The sequence below is a fragment of the Drosophila subpulchrella genome, chromosome 3R (assembly GCF_014743375.2).
Source record: "Drosophila subpulchrella strain 33 F10 #4 breed RU33 chromosome 3R, RU_Dsub_v1.1 Primary Assembly, whole genome shotgun sequence".
Taxonomy (NCBI): Eukaryota; Metazoa; Arthropoda; class Insecta; order Diptera; family Drosophilidae; genus Drosophila; species Drosophila subpulchrella.
The window spans coordinates 17,390,509-17,405,141 of NC_050609.1; the positions used below are offsets into that span (position 1 = coordinate 17,390,509).

Consider the following 14,633-nt stretch of genomic DNA (forward strand, 5'->3'; position numbering starts at 1 on the left):
CGCTTAGAAGTATACTATAGTTTTTGCCTAATGAGGAACTAGTACATCCTTCAACATCAGTATATATTTTTTTTAAGTTCCACTTGGTTCCGTCTAACGACTTGATCAAGGGCCATGTATAAAAGTCGAATGATTTTTTTTATATAATACCAATTAAATTATTTTTAGTGTACTGACTAGGGCCCAGTAACACGTTCTTCGGATCTTGGCTCTCTTCGGGCGTCTCTCTTCCTCGTGCTGTTGCCGTGCGCCGGCGCAACAACCCGAAGAAGAAGAAGAAGAAGGGTCGGAGGTGAGTCGCAAGAAGAAGAGCCAGAGCCGAGGAAAGACGAGAGCCGGAGCAATCAACCACCACCACCAGCAGCGCACCACACGCACACACGACACAACATCGACATCGCCATGACCTCGACCTGCCTGCCAGCCATCCGTGCCACTCCATCCGCTCCCTGGTGCCCACTCCTCTCGGGAAAAGAGAGCCGTGCCCCATGCGTGCCGTCCTCACTTAAGCCAAAGAGCCAATCTCGTCGAGGCGATGCCATTGTTGCACATGGGTGAGGCCTTCTGGCTGTGTGCGTGCAGGGACACTGAGGAAAAATGGCTTTTAAAATAAAGTTTATAATCTAATTAGATATAAGGTACCTGGTTCTTGGGATGGCAAAGGTTATAAGCTACAATTAACATTCTTTTGGAAAATTAAAAGTAATATTTTGTAAATCGAAAAAATTAATTACTTATACAATTATAGTGTCCAATAGATTACTATCAAAAATGAAGAATTGGTTGCTAAGGAAAAATATATTCTTTCAAGTTCAAGTATATCATATTTATATTACCATTTGGGGTTCTTAAAAAAATTTTTTTTGCTTACGATTTTCCTTTAAAAACGTTATTAAGATGTAAACTATTTTCTATATCTCGAAGACTACCATATTTCGAACCTACAACGTCCTCCAAAAGGTTTTTCTATGAAAGTACCTAGAAACAAATACCTTTTCAATAAGTAGCTTGTATTAACTTTTGGTATTTAATAAAGTACATTTTTTTCTGATGTTCCGTATGTCAAATTAAATTAAACTTTTTAGGTATCATTTCTTTAAGTGCAGGCTCTTCCCTTTTGGCGCACAGTCACACAGACCTCATTTCCTCTTTGGCGCGACATTGCGTTACACTTAGCAGAAGCAACCACCGCAGCAACCACCACCAGTGGAGTAGCACCACCCAGAGCCAGAGGCAGGGAAGCGGCAAACAGCCGGTGCTCCGATGGGTCGGTGTCGGTGCATGTGCATCGTGAGAAAGTTTACTGGAGACATTCCCACAAGTATTGGGATTGTGCCGCACTCCTGCTCCCGGCTGCTCGGCTTTGGACTCGGCCTCGGTCAGCTGTGACACTTGTTTGGCGCATTTTGCGAGATTGGCTCTTCGGATTGGGCCATTGACGAAATCCACCTGCCCGAGGGTGAGTTCCAGTTCAAATTCAGGACCAGGGGTCGCTGCAATCGCAGCCATGAAATCGAGAAGTTAACAAACAGAAAACAGAGAAACGGCACCAGCGACATTCGCTGACATCTGATGGCACTGATTTCGTACATTTCGTTTGCAGTAATCTTCGTGGGGGAGGTTTTTGAGATCATCGGCGTTGCAATGTTTTGATATGGATTTCGGGATGGCTGAAGAAAGACAGCCATATGCAAAAACAAAGACTTCAATTTGCATGGAAAGAAGATTTTAGAGGAGGGATAAACTGCTGACAATGATGAATCTTCCCACTTATGTGGGGTTGGTTTTAAAATCTGCTGGCAGATCAAGGATCTTAACCGAAATGTAAGCACAATATTGCCGCATTCTATATAATCCTAAGGAAAGATCGGGATCACCAATCAAAACTTTCCCATTAAAACAAGCTTTCTTATATTCTTTAAACATTTTAATTGAAAGTATATTAAGTTGTTCGATATTCTTTTACATTGATAAATTTGGGACATTAACATTTCATAAATATCTTCAAGTGGCTGTAATATACAAAGATACATATTCGTTTGATACACATATAGCAACACACACATATACATTTAGATTAATAATAATGCATAGAATCCTGTTCCATTTGCTCATCTAGTTTTAAAAAATTCCTCGTGTTTTAAGCGGGTAACGCCGAATACAGTTTAAAATCCATGTGCTAGAAAGTAAGTGTAACGGACTAATTTGTTTCGTTTATTGTTTAATAAGAGGTACAAATGTTTAACGTTCGTAAGGTTTTATTTTGGTTCGATTCTTTTCGCTTATCAACTCTATTTCGATAAAAATCTTGGTTTGTGCTTAAAACTAAATTATATTTAAAGCGGACTGGGTAGTTTTTTAAGCTTATCTTCGTTTAGTTTTTGGTGTTTTAGAACTTTCTTCGAGAATGTGCTGATGAAATAAATTAGTAAGGACTAATGAGATATGAACTTGGTTAAAAAAAACAGTAGTAATTAGAATAAAAGAAAAAATAAATGCCATCTGATACATTTGCTGCGGGGAGATTCCTTTATAATACAAAACAATGCGAGCGACATTTGGAACATGCCGCCCTCTTAAAGCTTTAAGTTATTCTGTTATTCGTTTCGTTTGATTTTGCCTTTAAACGCTTTAGTGGTTAACTCCGTTTCGCCTGGTCGTGGTCATCTTCTCAGGAACTGGTGGACTTGGTGTGCCTAGTTGCAGTTGCGGATGGCAAACTTTAAAATGTACAATCGGTAATCGTTAAAAAATATTTCCGTTCGATATCTTCCTCTACGGAGCTTACAGGATCCACTCCCCTCTACACATACACCTTATATACACTCATTTTTACACACATCTCCTCCTTTCGCATTGAGTGGCCATCGCTTCTGGACATTCTATACATACATATACCAATATATAAATATTCTATGATTTTGTACGACTTTCTGTGGGGATTTGGTTTTCACGTTCTCTAAAAGCACTTTTTAAACAGATTTAGGAAACGCATTACTTTTGCGATTAGTGTGGTACGTCTAGTGCGCGGGTTTGTAGTTGTTATTCATGCAGCTGAAAGTAAGACAAAAGTTGCATAAACACATCGAGGGAAGGAATATAGTCGGGGAAAAAGGAAAATCTGGGCGAAGAAGCGGTGAAGATTATTAAATTTACTTATAATTTACTTCAATTATCTATTGGCTCGTATAAAATATAGTCTTCAATGAAAATATATAAAATCTTGATGTATTTTCTGTGTTTTCTTGTTTGTTCTTAGCCAAATTAGCAGCTACTGGAAACTGAAACTTGCACAGGGTGTGATTTTTCAAATTGCAGTATTATAAAATTTTCTTGGCATGCATCGGTATATCAGAAATATATTTCGGTTCTCTGCTAGAACTCAGCTATCGTGAATTACATTTTTCGACTCTATTAATCTTTAAACAACAATTATTTTTGACAACACTACTCTACGCTACAAAAAAGGTGCGTTTAATTCACCCACATGATTTCGAAAATATGTTGTAAATGCTTCAAGGTACCAGATTTATCATCAATATATAATTCTCAAATCTTCAACATCAATTTGCTAATGCGTGTACGATTAAGTGCATTTCCTTCAGGCTTTTGGTACTGTGTTTAACAATTTGCATATCGAATAAGGTGTCCATAATTACAAAAATGAATCGTTTCGAGTTTCGAGACAATAATTCCATTTGGCAAAGCTTAGATAACTACGAAATACATATTTGTTTCCAATATTGGTGTTATTTAGTGGCATTGTTTTCGGCTATTCATCGTTTGTCTTTAGTTGCAGTTTTAATATATTTTGTATTTTACTTGTGGAACGTTCAATGTGATGGACTGTCGTTAATTCGATGTTTGGCGCGTGATTTGCTGTGTGAGGCGCGTCGCAGGCTGCTGACGCTGCCTGGGCAATTGTCATAAAAATCTAATGATTCCGATGAGAATGCTATATATCGCAATTGGTGTGATATAAAGAAAAGGTTAGGTTTGAGTAAATACTGTTTGTAAAATTCTGTGTTCATTCAAACGGGGCTTGGGCTTGCTATTGAAAAGTAAACGCTCTAGGTTAAAGCAATGCATTACGGTATAGCTGTTGGAAAGAGCTAAGGAACGATATACAGGGTACTAACCTTTGTCCGTGGGGGAGCCCAAGGTCAGGCTGCTCAGGCTGGAGCTCAGGTTGTAGGGACGCGGAGAGGGTGGCACCGGGGCGGACTCATCGCCTGGCAAGCAGGTCTCAACCATGGCCTCCAGGCAGTTGACAAACAGCTCCGAGGATTCACCCATCATGTTGTACTGCAAATAGGTAGTATTTATAAATAATGATATTCTACGGAGTATAGTTAGGAACCCACCTTGGTGAAGGGTCCAGCAAATCGCCATAGTCCGCCAAAGCCACAACTTTGGAGGAAGTGGAGCTGCTGCTGGGAGGGATCTTCGCTGGCCAGCATGTTTTGTATAATGCTCTGGACTGAGTTGAGCACCACTTGATCGTGTGACACCGACAAAATATTGTTTATCTTCTGGTCCAGCAAAGAATGGCTGAAATCAAAAACATTATTAAAGCTTCTTAAAAAGAGATGTATAACCGTATAAACTCACATAACTGGAAACACCTTGGGAAAGACCACCGATCCTTCGGCCAAATACTGATATAAAACGCGGGTTTCGCCCTCATCCGACGAGTATTTGACCAAGGTGGCCAGAACAGTCAATACCAGGGCTTGTATGGACAAATCAGGCAGGACCTCAGGGTCCAATAGGACATTCGACTCGTTGGATACCGAAGAACGCGAACCGCGTTCCTGTTCAAATATATATTTACAGGTGTTAGTGAAGTTACCATACAAAGTGCAATCCAATTACACACAGATATGGTCTAAAAAACTTGTGAAGATGAAAGATTTACGATATAAACTAAATGTGCATGTTGGCCATCGAATGGCTTTATTACTGCCTTCATTCAGTGCCATGCAAGAGAAACCAAACTAAATGACATTACAACGAAACATCAATGTTACTTTTAAAGTGGGTTTAGTGGCGAACTTAGATATAGAGGATTTAGTGGGGTAGTAGAGTTAGTCTTAGCTAAGAGATAAGTTTTGTTGGGCAATACCTGACGTTCTTCGATGCCGGCGGCATTGTTCGGATCTTTGGTTGTCGGCACCGAGAATGAGCGTTGAGTTTTAAACAAAACCCGCGCGTTCTACGGATGTTTAATTTAATGTTCGTGGTGGTGTTATTTTGTCACAGTGTTGATGTTGGAGTTTCAGTTTTAGCGGGTTTCGGTAACCAAATCAAACGTAAATCAAATTACAATGTTCATGCGTAGTAGTAGTAGTAGAAGTGGCAGGTGGCAGTGACAGTTTATAGTTCATAAAGGACATATAGTAATATTGATATTGATGAGTTACAAGCACCAATTAGATGTAAGATTCGGCAGGCATATTATGGCATTAATACGGTTTTAACGAGTATACATTGTGATTCATATGTAACGTTTTTTTTTATATTCAAATCAAACATAAAAAGAGAAAAGAAAAAAATCATTGAACGATTATTAGTTATGCAACGGCTGATCTCGATAGATAGTTGATATTACAAGTAGGTTGGATATATAGAGTATATAGGTTGGAATATGTAAACTCAAGTAGATAGCCAAAAGTTACTATAGCAGATGGTTATAACAACTTTTGCACAGCGAATTTCGAACAAGTGGGGAATACAGCTTGGCTCGATTGATCTTATAAGCTCACCTGAAGAGTGGGGACCTTGTGCTGGCGAGCAAACTGCAAGGCGGACTGGTCTAGGATGTCCCAACTTTTTTGCCGACGTGACAGCGGCATGCCAATCTGAGGAGGATTTAAAAAAGTAGATTTCACTTCATAAAATCCAGGTTCTTTAATCTTACGGCTTGCACTCCGCTGGCAACTTCGCCATTCTCCACACTGCCACTAAGATCGGCGGGCCAGCGGGGCAGGGCGTGCTTCACATGACACCTGGAACGGACTTCCTCGGATACAGCCACTAGAGCAGTTAAGTATGCCACACTATCGGGAGTCACCTCGAACTTGTCCCGATGCAGCGGTTTGGCTATGATGCCCAAGAGCATGGTCAGCACTCGGGAAGTGCGGGAAACAGTTGTGGGTGTGGGATGCCGGAAGCCCTGAAAAATAATAAACCAATGATTTAAAAAGTAGCTTTGGTCTTTATAGGCTCTAAAATTACCTTGATCAAATGCCCCACCAGGGCAAAGTGGAAATTGCTGCGGAACGAAAGGCCCACAGCGTGATCCAGTTGCTTAAAGTGCCACTCCAGCTTTTCCCTTGTCTTCATCATCACCTCGGCTATAGTTTCCTTCTTGTCGAAGCAGCCCTGGGACTTGAGCGTATGCAGGTTTTGCTCAAGCAGGGCTAGTCCAGCACCGTACAGGGTAATCTCGTCCAGCTGCAGCACCGAAATGGCCACCCAGAAGAGGGCCCGATGAATGGGAGATTCCGGACGCAACAGCGGTTGAATGCGAGTCAAACACATGACAAGCGCCTCGATCAGAATAAGATCGTTAAACGATTCCAGGGCCTTGACCAGGATGCGGAGCAACTGCTTCACCTCGTGGTCAGTAACACTCTTGCTGATGCATCCGTAGACTATGAGAGCTCTCGGCTGCAGAGCTGGGTTGTAGCAGAAGGCGAAACTGCGGGCCAGGGAGGTCCAGGTGTTTAGCCACTCACAATCTGGAACATCGCGCATGCAGGCCTCCATGATTTCGAGTAGGGCATCCGTTATGACCTCCAGCGAAGGTAGCGACAACCTCTCCCGATCGGCGGGCAACGGTTGGGTAACTCTCTCATTTCCCAGCCACTTATCTGTGGGATGACGGCAGCTGGAGCGGAAGGCAGTCACTGCTGCCGACTTGACCTTGCTGATACCGAAGAGCAAGTAGAACTTGGGCAGCGAAAACTCATCCAACGAAAGTCGAAGTACCCGCTGCGCCTCCTCCGAAAAGGAGGGATTTGTGCAGGTGCACAGCGAGTGGATGATGTTGATCACCAGGCCGTGGGTGGAGGCTCGCATCGACAGAGATCCCGAACAGACCAAAAACGTGATGGTGTGGAATAGGTACGGTACCGAAGTGGCCACATCCAGACAATTGTTGAAGGACAACATGAGCAAGTATCGACCAAGGATGGCAATGTCATCCCACATCATGTGCTGCTCCAGATATTGCGTGGGATTCGTGCAGGATTTATCCATCACTCGGCACATTCTTGTAATGACCTTTTTCGACACCAACTGGACGTTTGCTGAAGCGAGAGCAACTGCCGTGTCCGCCATAATTTCCACCTGCGGCGATCCCAAGCCATATGTAATCGATTTATGCAGGAAGTTGTCCAAAACCATGTCGATGAGCTCGGGAATCTGACCTATCGACCCCCAGATCTTCGCCTGCACAGAGGGATACATTTCCTTCTGGTCAATGGTCAAGTTGATAAGCTTGTCCAGAATTTGAGAGACCTTTAGCTTCTTGGAGTCATCGTTCGACTTGCAAAACTTTACGAGATTCTTTAGCCATGGCGTCATATACTCCAAGCACAAATGTTTCAGCTCAATGGTGCTGCGTTGGAAGCCCTGAATGGACTCCTCGAGGAATTCCAGAGTCAGGTGGGGTTCGTTGGTGGCCAACTTCTCGCTTACGGACTTGATAAATATGGTGTTATTGGAGGGTATACAAAGACCTTGCGTCTCGAGCAGTTGCCCCTCAATCTTCAGGTCAAAGGTGGCGGTCAAAGCACACAGCAAATTGTAGGCAGCAGTCCTTAGATTGGGATCACATGATCCCAGATTAAGTAGCGCCATGTTCAGCAGAGTTCCCGGCACATCCTTTGGTCGGATCTTTTGGTGGACCGTTACCGAATCCGGCTGACTGAGCTCCCAGCGATTCCGGATGTGAATAATGGCCTGGACAATGTTATCGCAATCGTTGTGAATAAAGCTAAGCTGGCCACTTTCGTTGGTTATGGACAGGGTGAACTGGTTGTCGTCCACCAAGCACACCTCCTCAATCTCGGAGGCGTAGTATACATCGTTCAGGAGCACCGAGTGAGCCAGGACTTTTGTCTTTTCTGCAGACGTAATCTGCAATGCAGTCGGACCCACTTTGATGGCCACCTTTGTGTCTTTATGGCTTAGTTTCAGTGCGTTGCTAAACACCTTGAGATCCTCGTCCAACGATAGAGTCGCGCCCGGCAATTTCTGCTGCTCTGCGTCGATGAAATCGGTAAGTTTGTTAGGTGATTCCAGGAACAGCAGTTTACGATTTCCCTTCAACGGTGCCAGGATGCGATCGTGGAATTTGGTGTATTCGCGCACCCACGAATTGCAGTTATATATGTACACTGCATGGACATTTTCGTAGGCTACCGTGGGCAGAACATAGAACCACTTCTGCAAGAACTCGGTGCGGAAGCGATTGTCCGAGCAGGTGTGCGTGAAGTCGATGACCACCTCGAATGGCGAGTGGCAAAAGGGTTTCAACGTGAGTATGACATGGTAGATCAGAAGATCTCCGTTCGTTTCTCCAATCCTTGAAGAGAGAGAAGGTTAATTTAGTTGGAACACCACTTATATATCACTTACTTGTATCTTCTCGCTATATAGTAAAAGACAGGATATCCTGATTTGCTAGTCCCTGCCTGATAAAATATGTTCATCGACTTGAGGGTCTTGAACTCCTCCTTTTCGTGCATCTGGTGCTTGACCATGATCTCCTCGAAGTTGGTCGATGACATGTCAATGGAGCTCCAGCGTGCGTACGAACTAAACATCATGTGCGAGTCCACAGGCTTGTGCTCCGGTGGACCTAAGTAGGCAAGCAAAGTAGCCATCTTGTCAAAGGGCCGCCTTCCCACCGCCTTGTGATCCCGACTGCTGGAAAGGTAGTCCCCGATCTTCTCCTGGTGCGTCCACAGCAAGCGATGCAAGGCCAGGACATTAGCATCTGAAATAAAACTCATACTGTGCGAGGTTTGATCCACTGTCTCGCAGTCGGATGCAATCTGGATGAAGAACCGTCGACCGGCTTCGAAGTGATCGCGCAGGAAATCGTTGAAGCACAACATGTGCTGCTCCTTGGAGAACTCTACGTGGTTAGCAATGTTCTGCAGGATCTTTGACATTAGCATCAGACCTCTTTTAGCCGAGCTGTGCACTTGCTTGTCAACGATTCCCAATTCTTGCGGGGAGACTGAAAGCAAAGTGGTTATTTATAGGCGGTATCATTGAATAATTTATTTTATTACCTATGGCGGGGTTAATGAAGCGCAAAAATATGACAGTTCCTACTGCACCAATGTTGTTTTGCAGCAGATTTGGAAAGCGTTTGCTTAGCACCTGGTACAGGCAATGGCACATGGACCGCAGCTGCGGAGGAAAACGATCCGAGGAGTTGATTATGGCATCAAACACCTTCTGTGTTAGGGCAATCAGGTTGTTCCTGTGCTGCTCAATATCCTCTGTTGGGTCCAGACGAGCTGGATCCACCTCAAAGCAGGTCTCTTCCTCCTCATCCAGTAACGGACGAATCAGCGGCTCCAGCAGCATTTGCAGATAACTGGCACCGTAGATTTTGAAGCAGAAGGCCATAATCTTGCTGCCCAGGGAATTCCCGCGGAAGAGTGTCTGCATGCAGTCTGAGACCTCCACCTCGCGATAAAACATGTTCCACAGGAGGGGCGACAGTAGATGTTTGGCGTCGAACAGGGTGACTAAGACTCTGGCCAACTCGTCCATTTGGGAAGTGGTCACCACATTGGCCAACGCCATGGCTATGGGCAGCTCACCCTTGTCGCTGATCATTGTAACCAACTGGACTAGTTGCTCAAAACGATCTGCCAGGACAGTTTCAGCCAGGGTGTCGAATTCGGTGCCTTGCTGCAGGATTTGTGTGAGCACCTCCATAAAAGCGGCACGGGTTTGCAAATCGGGATTATAGCCCAGATCGATGGAGTGCATCAAGCCCGAGTCGATGTTAGCACCCAGTAAATTGGACATGGCTAGGATAGTGGCATTTCTCAGAGCGGTCAGCTTTCCAGCTGCCATTCGAGGACGTGGAGGTAGGAGTGGGGTGTTATTCATCTCCTTTTCCGCTTCCGAACTGTCGATGCAGTCGTTCAGCAGGTTCATAAACAGGGTGAAATACTTCAAAAAGAGCGCGCTCTTTGCGTCCATCAAATCGCCTCGATCCGATTCTTCTGGCTGGAGAGGAAGACCGCGAAGCAGGGCTGCCACTGCCTCCATGCAGGCTTGATCAAGGTCGCGAAAGATGAGGGATGTGTTGGTAAGAATAGCTGCATCCGCCGAGCTGGGCGGCGCAATCTGATGCGATGTGCCCATCACCCAGTCGGTGAGGTATTCAACCAGCTTGTTTCGGAACTTCATCTCTTGACGGAAGGCGAGATCATCGCGTCGCTTCATCATCACCTCCACTAACTGGCACAGTTTTGTCTTGATCCGAATGGCGTACACTGTCATATCCAGGTGGCGAACATAGCGCACGATTCCCAGCATCATGCCCTCGATGCTTGTCACTCCCAAATGCTCCGATGGCGAGGGTTGATCGTTGTTGAGATCCTTGCTGGCCTTTGGATCCAGAATCGATTTCATTATATAGATGGTGTGCTCGATAAACTGCGTGTTGATGTCGGTCACGTTAACGTTGACCTGGCCCTGCTGGTCAAAGAACTTCTCCACGATGGCTCGAACCTGGTCAAAAAGTATGGGGTACAGTTGGGTGGACATCTCTTCGCCCACCAGTTCCTTCACGTTCTTCTGGATATTAAGTCCGATTTTTTCATTGCTGCAGACAAGTAGCCGCAGTAGTTGTCCAACAAATCTACAGTTTAGAAGTACAGGTTAAAATTTAATTGAAAAAACAAGTTTGTATCGATCTTACTGTGTTACAGGACAGTAGCTGACATCTTGTGGCGGTGCTGGTGGAAGCGTGGAAAGCGAAACCGTGCTGGGATGCAGAGAACCATGTCCGGAACTTGTGGAGCTTGAGTAAAGAGAGTTTTGAGCTAGTGATCCCAAGGAGGCATTGTTCTGCGATTGCTGCAGCAGTATTTGACGGCTGCTGCTGCGTTTGTGAAGACAGACTCCGCCCAGGGCCAATAGAAACCAGGTCATGTTGGCCCACTCATTGATCTGCTCCTCCAGGTCGTGCTCAGAACTCTGGTGACTTGCTCGCCGCTTGCCCATGCCACGATGGAAGACCTCTGCTTGGCCATCTTCGCCCTTGCATTTGGGGTACGTTTGCAAAACCTTGCTAGACACTTCCCAGTTGCGAAAGGTCTCCTCCCAAGCGGGCTGCACACCATGGACGCAGTGCTCGATCTTGCGCAAAAGGGTCATTATGCGCTTTTGGAGCGTCAGTCTGCTCAGCACATTGCCATGGGTGTTGTCAAAGAAACAAATGCGAGAGTCGGTTGCAGCTGAAATAACAAATATAACATTTATTTAGAGTTCAAAAACAATAAGATTATTATACTCACAAGTGGACAATTGAGCTAGCTCCTGGTAAATATGGTAATTAGGCATAATAAAGCCCACTGTCAGTTCATCCGAACTGCAACAAATCTCAGCCTCCTCGCATAGCAATCCAAAACAGGACAGCGATGTCAGCACCGCATCCAAATCAACACTCCACAGGTACATAAAGAAAACCACCTCCATTTTGATGTGAGCCTGTTTGCAAATGGCAATCTGACTGCCCACATGAGCGTAATCCTTGTGTCGCTGGAGGAACGTATTCCGGCAGATCAAGATCTCGCGCAGCCACTTTAAGACATCCGTGTAGTTGGCAATTTGGTGCTGGATGAGCTTTTGCGAGATGGAGAATAGCACTTGGGAGCTAACGTCCCAGAAGGTATTGATGGGAGCCTCTGGATTCCAAACCTCTATTTTCTCCGGGGCGTGCAGAGCGAGCAGCGCCTCCATAGCCTCCTGGGCCACATCGGGCATGGTGGTCTGATGCACCAAGCTTACCAGGCCATTAATCAACTCCAAAGTGGAGCTCTGCACTTCATGGGCTACTTTTCCTTGTGTCTGGAATAAAATATTTTAGACGGGTATAGAAAATAAATTGTTTCAGAACTCACATTCAACAAAAGCGTGGGGTCTGCATGAATCAGCCGCACGAGCAGCAACAATAGCATTTTGTGGGCGGGACCCTCTTCAGCCCGGGTCAATCCCTTCTGCGTATCCTTTGATTTGAGCGTCAGAGAGGTAATATAGCGGAGTGGGGTGTGGGCTATATAACCCTGGGTGGCCTTGTTAAGAGTATCCGTAAACAGAGCCCTTAATTCAGCGGATCGGTAATGAACCACATCTGTCTGTGGCCACCAGGGCAATCTGGGTTGGTTGACAATCCGGAAGGGATTCTTGTTCTGCAGCCGAAAGTCCACATAAATGTGTGCCAGCCTGAAATGAAAGGAATAAATAAGTATAGGCCAGATTTATTATAGAAATACTCCAATTACTTACCTTAGCAGGGAGCAAACTATGACAAAGTGATAAGCCTGTGGCGACGACAAATTTAGGCAAACCTTCAGCGCCTCGATGTTGTGGGGATTTATCCGGAAACACGAAACCCAGCAGTCAATCATCAGCTCGATGTCCGCAAAGTTATAACCCTGTCCGCGGGAGAAGGGTTTGGCCGGATTGAAGAGCAGTGCCTTGAGATCGTTGATGAAGAACTGCACCAGCTTGAAGACCACATTGTTGGAGTCGGTGTTGTTGATGTAGGTGGATGCCTTGCAGAGCTTTACACAGGCAATGGCCGAGGATTCGGTGACCTGTTTAGATGGCGAGTGCTGGCCCAGTCCTCGCTTGATGCTCTCGATGAATTGCTTAGCTGAGAAGTCCTTGTCGCGGGAAGTGGATTGAGCCGACTTCGAAGCCACCTTTTCCTTGTCCTTCTCTTTCTCCTTTTCCGACTGCTGCAGTTCATTGACGACGGCCTCAAGGCAGGAGGGATTAAGTATCAGCAGTAACATTTGCAGCGGCCACACAAGGGTCTTGCTCTTCTTGTTTTCGGTTTTAAAGTACTCCACAAAGTCCATCAGGGGTTCCCAGCAGCTATAAGAGAACATATAAATATTATTCGGGCTTTAGTCACATTACATTTTAGACCTACGTGGATATATCTCGATTGGTGCCTCGTTGCAAGTCCTGGAACTCCTGAGGATGGTACTCGATCCAGTTCCAAATAGCCTTTTCCAGTGAGTAAAGCAAAATCAAAGGAGGCGCCCGCTTGGACCGAAACTTTGTGATGGTTTCTGCAAGTATAAACAACTTAATAACCTTTCCATTCAATGAACGAGTAAATTTATCCACCTTGCAGCAACTTGGTCAGCTTTATCATATCCATATCGATGTGTTGAATCAATTCGATGTCGTTGTAGTCTGGATTCTCCTCAGAGCAGGACGTCAGCTCCTGGATCCTGGCCGAGATGCGATTAAATACCGCCGAGAAGTGATTCTGCGACAGGGCGAAGAGCACTTTGGATGCCAGGGCCTTGAGCTGGGCAGCATTCGGATTATTGTCGCTCTGGACATCTACAAACTGGGAGATCTCCCGCAGCAGTAGCTTCACATTCATGGCCTCCTCGAAGCGGGCGGTGTCCTTAGTCTGGTTGGTCAAACAGCGCTCCAGGGTGGTCAGTATGATGACCAGCGATTCGAAGTAGCAACGCTCTGGCTCATGGCGATTTTGAAGGGCCTGCAAGTGGTAGTTATAGGTTTAATAAAGAAATCATTTATATAATGATAGAAAAAGTGGGATCGAAGGCTACCGAATCCTCGCCTTGAAGTAGGCAACGATATTTTTTTATAACATGGATCCTAGTTTCTTATAGAGCATCTTTTTGTAGTACTCACCGCCTCATTGACCCTCTGAAGCATCTTGGTGAGACCGGAAATGACCAGGGAGAAGCGGTAGCGCGATATGTGGATCAGACAGGCCACCAGCTGGTCCTGGCTCATCCTGGCCTGGGTGCCATATGCTCCTATCCTGTTCGGGAGCTGCAAATAGTATCCATTGATTGATTAAATCCACTTCATTCATGCGGAACTCTATGTTATTGTTATTGTTGCTGTCTCGCTCTCTCACGCAGTTGATTGAGAACTCACACACACAGGGCGCGTGAGACACAAACACACAGATGGGTGTGTATGTATGGGGGAGCAAGAGGCAGAGCAGCAGGTACATTTTTTCGCCTGGGAAAACGCAGCTGTGGAAAAACGTTTGGAAAACACTTGCCTGATCCTCGAAACGGGCCAAAAGGGCACTGGCCCACTCGCCTGGCTTCTGGGTCATCTTGTTGTGGTCTTTTCACGGTTATTTATGCGTTTTTTACTGCATTTTTGTGGTCGCAGAGTGAAGCGTTTGTTGGTGGAGCTGGGGGCGGGGCAGGGCGTTGAGTGCCATGTTTTTGATATTCGTAATCCTTTCAGTGGCCTTTTCTTGTCCCTGAGATGTCCACTTTCTGCTTTTCACGCGTTTCGGAGACCTTTTCCCGCAAAGCCTCTATATTTTCACCCGTCCAGTCCAGTTTTCCGAGCAAAAT

At 45.4% G+C, this 14,633-nt stretch overlaps 2 protein-coding genes across 7 annotated transcripts; one reads left to right on the plus strand and one right to left on the minus strand.

Moving 5' to 3' along the window:
- The first annotated feature begins 402 nt into the window (after positions 1-402).
- Positions 403-2,018, plus strand: LOC119553972. Its single transcript, XM_037864680.1, is given in 5 exon segments — positions 403-554; positions 1,102-1,273; positions 1,276-1,362; positions 1,364-1,459; positions 2,010-2,018. Coding segments are annotated over 5 exon segments (516 nt in total).
- LOC119545677 (neurofibromin) lies at positions 1,926-14,619 on the minus strand. Of its 6 annotated transcripts, none has more exons than XM_037851410.1 (18): positions 14,327-14,619; positions 13,945-14,088; positions 13,402-13,786; positions 13,202-13,343; positions 12,550-13,143; positions 12,165-12,486; positions 11,559-12,111; positions 10,961-11,498; positions 9,309-10,900; positions 8,647-9,253; positions 6,238-8,593; positions 5,921-6,175; positions 5,766-5,861; positions 5,126-5,215; positions 4,612-4,814; positions 4,365-4,551; positions 4,140-4,305; positions 1,926-3,955 (listed from the first exon to the last, which is right to left on the minus strand). In XM_037851410.1, exons 1-18 carry the CDS (start codon positions 14,381-14,383, stop codon positions 3,834-3,836), a joined length of 8,409 nt encoding a protein of 2,802 aa, XP_037707338.1. In that variant the 5' UTR covers positions 14,384-14,619; the 3' UTR covers positions 1,926-3,833. The 6 variants fall into 6 exon arrangements, with proteins under 6 accessions (XP_037707338.1, XP_037707340.1, XP_037707341.1 ...); XM_037851413.1 differs by having other exon boundaries at positions 1,927-2,179; positions 14,327-14,383; XM_037851411.1 differs by having other exon boundaries at positions 1,927-2,882; positions 14,327-14,383.
- Positions 14,620-14,633: the final 14 nt, after the last annotated feature.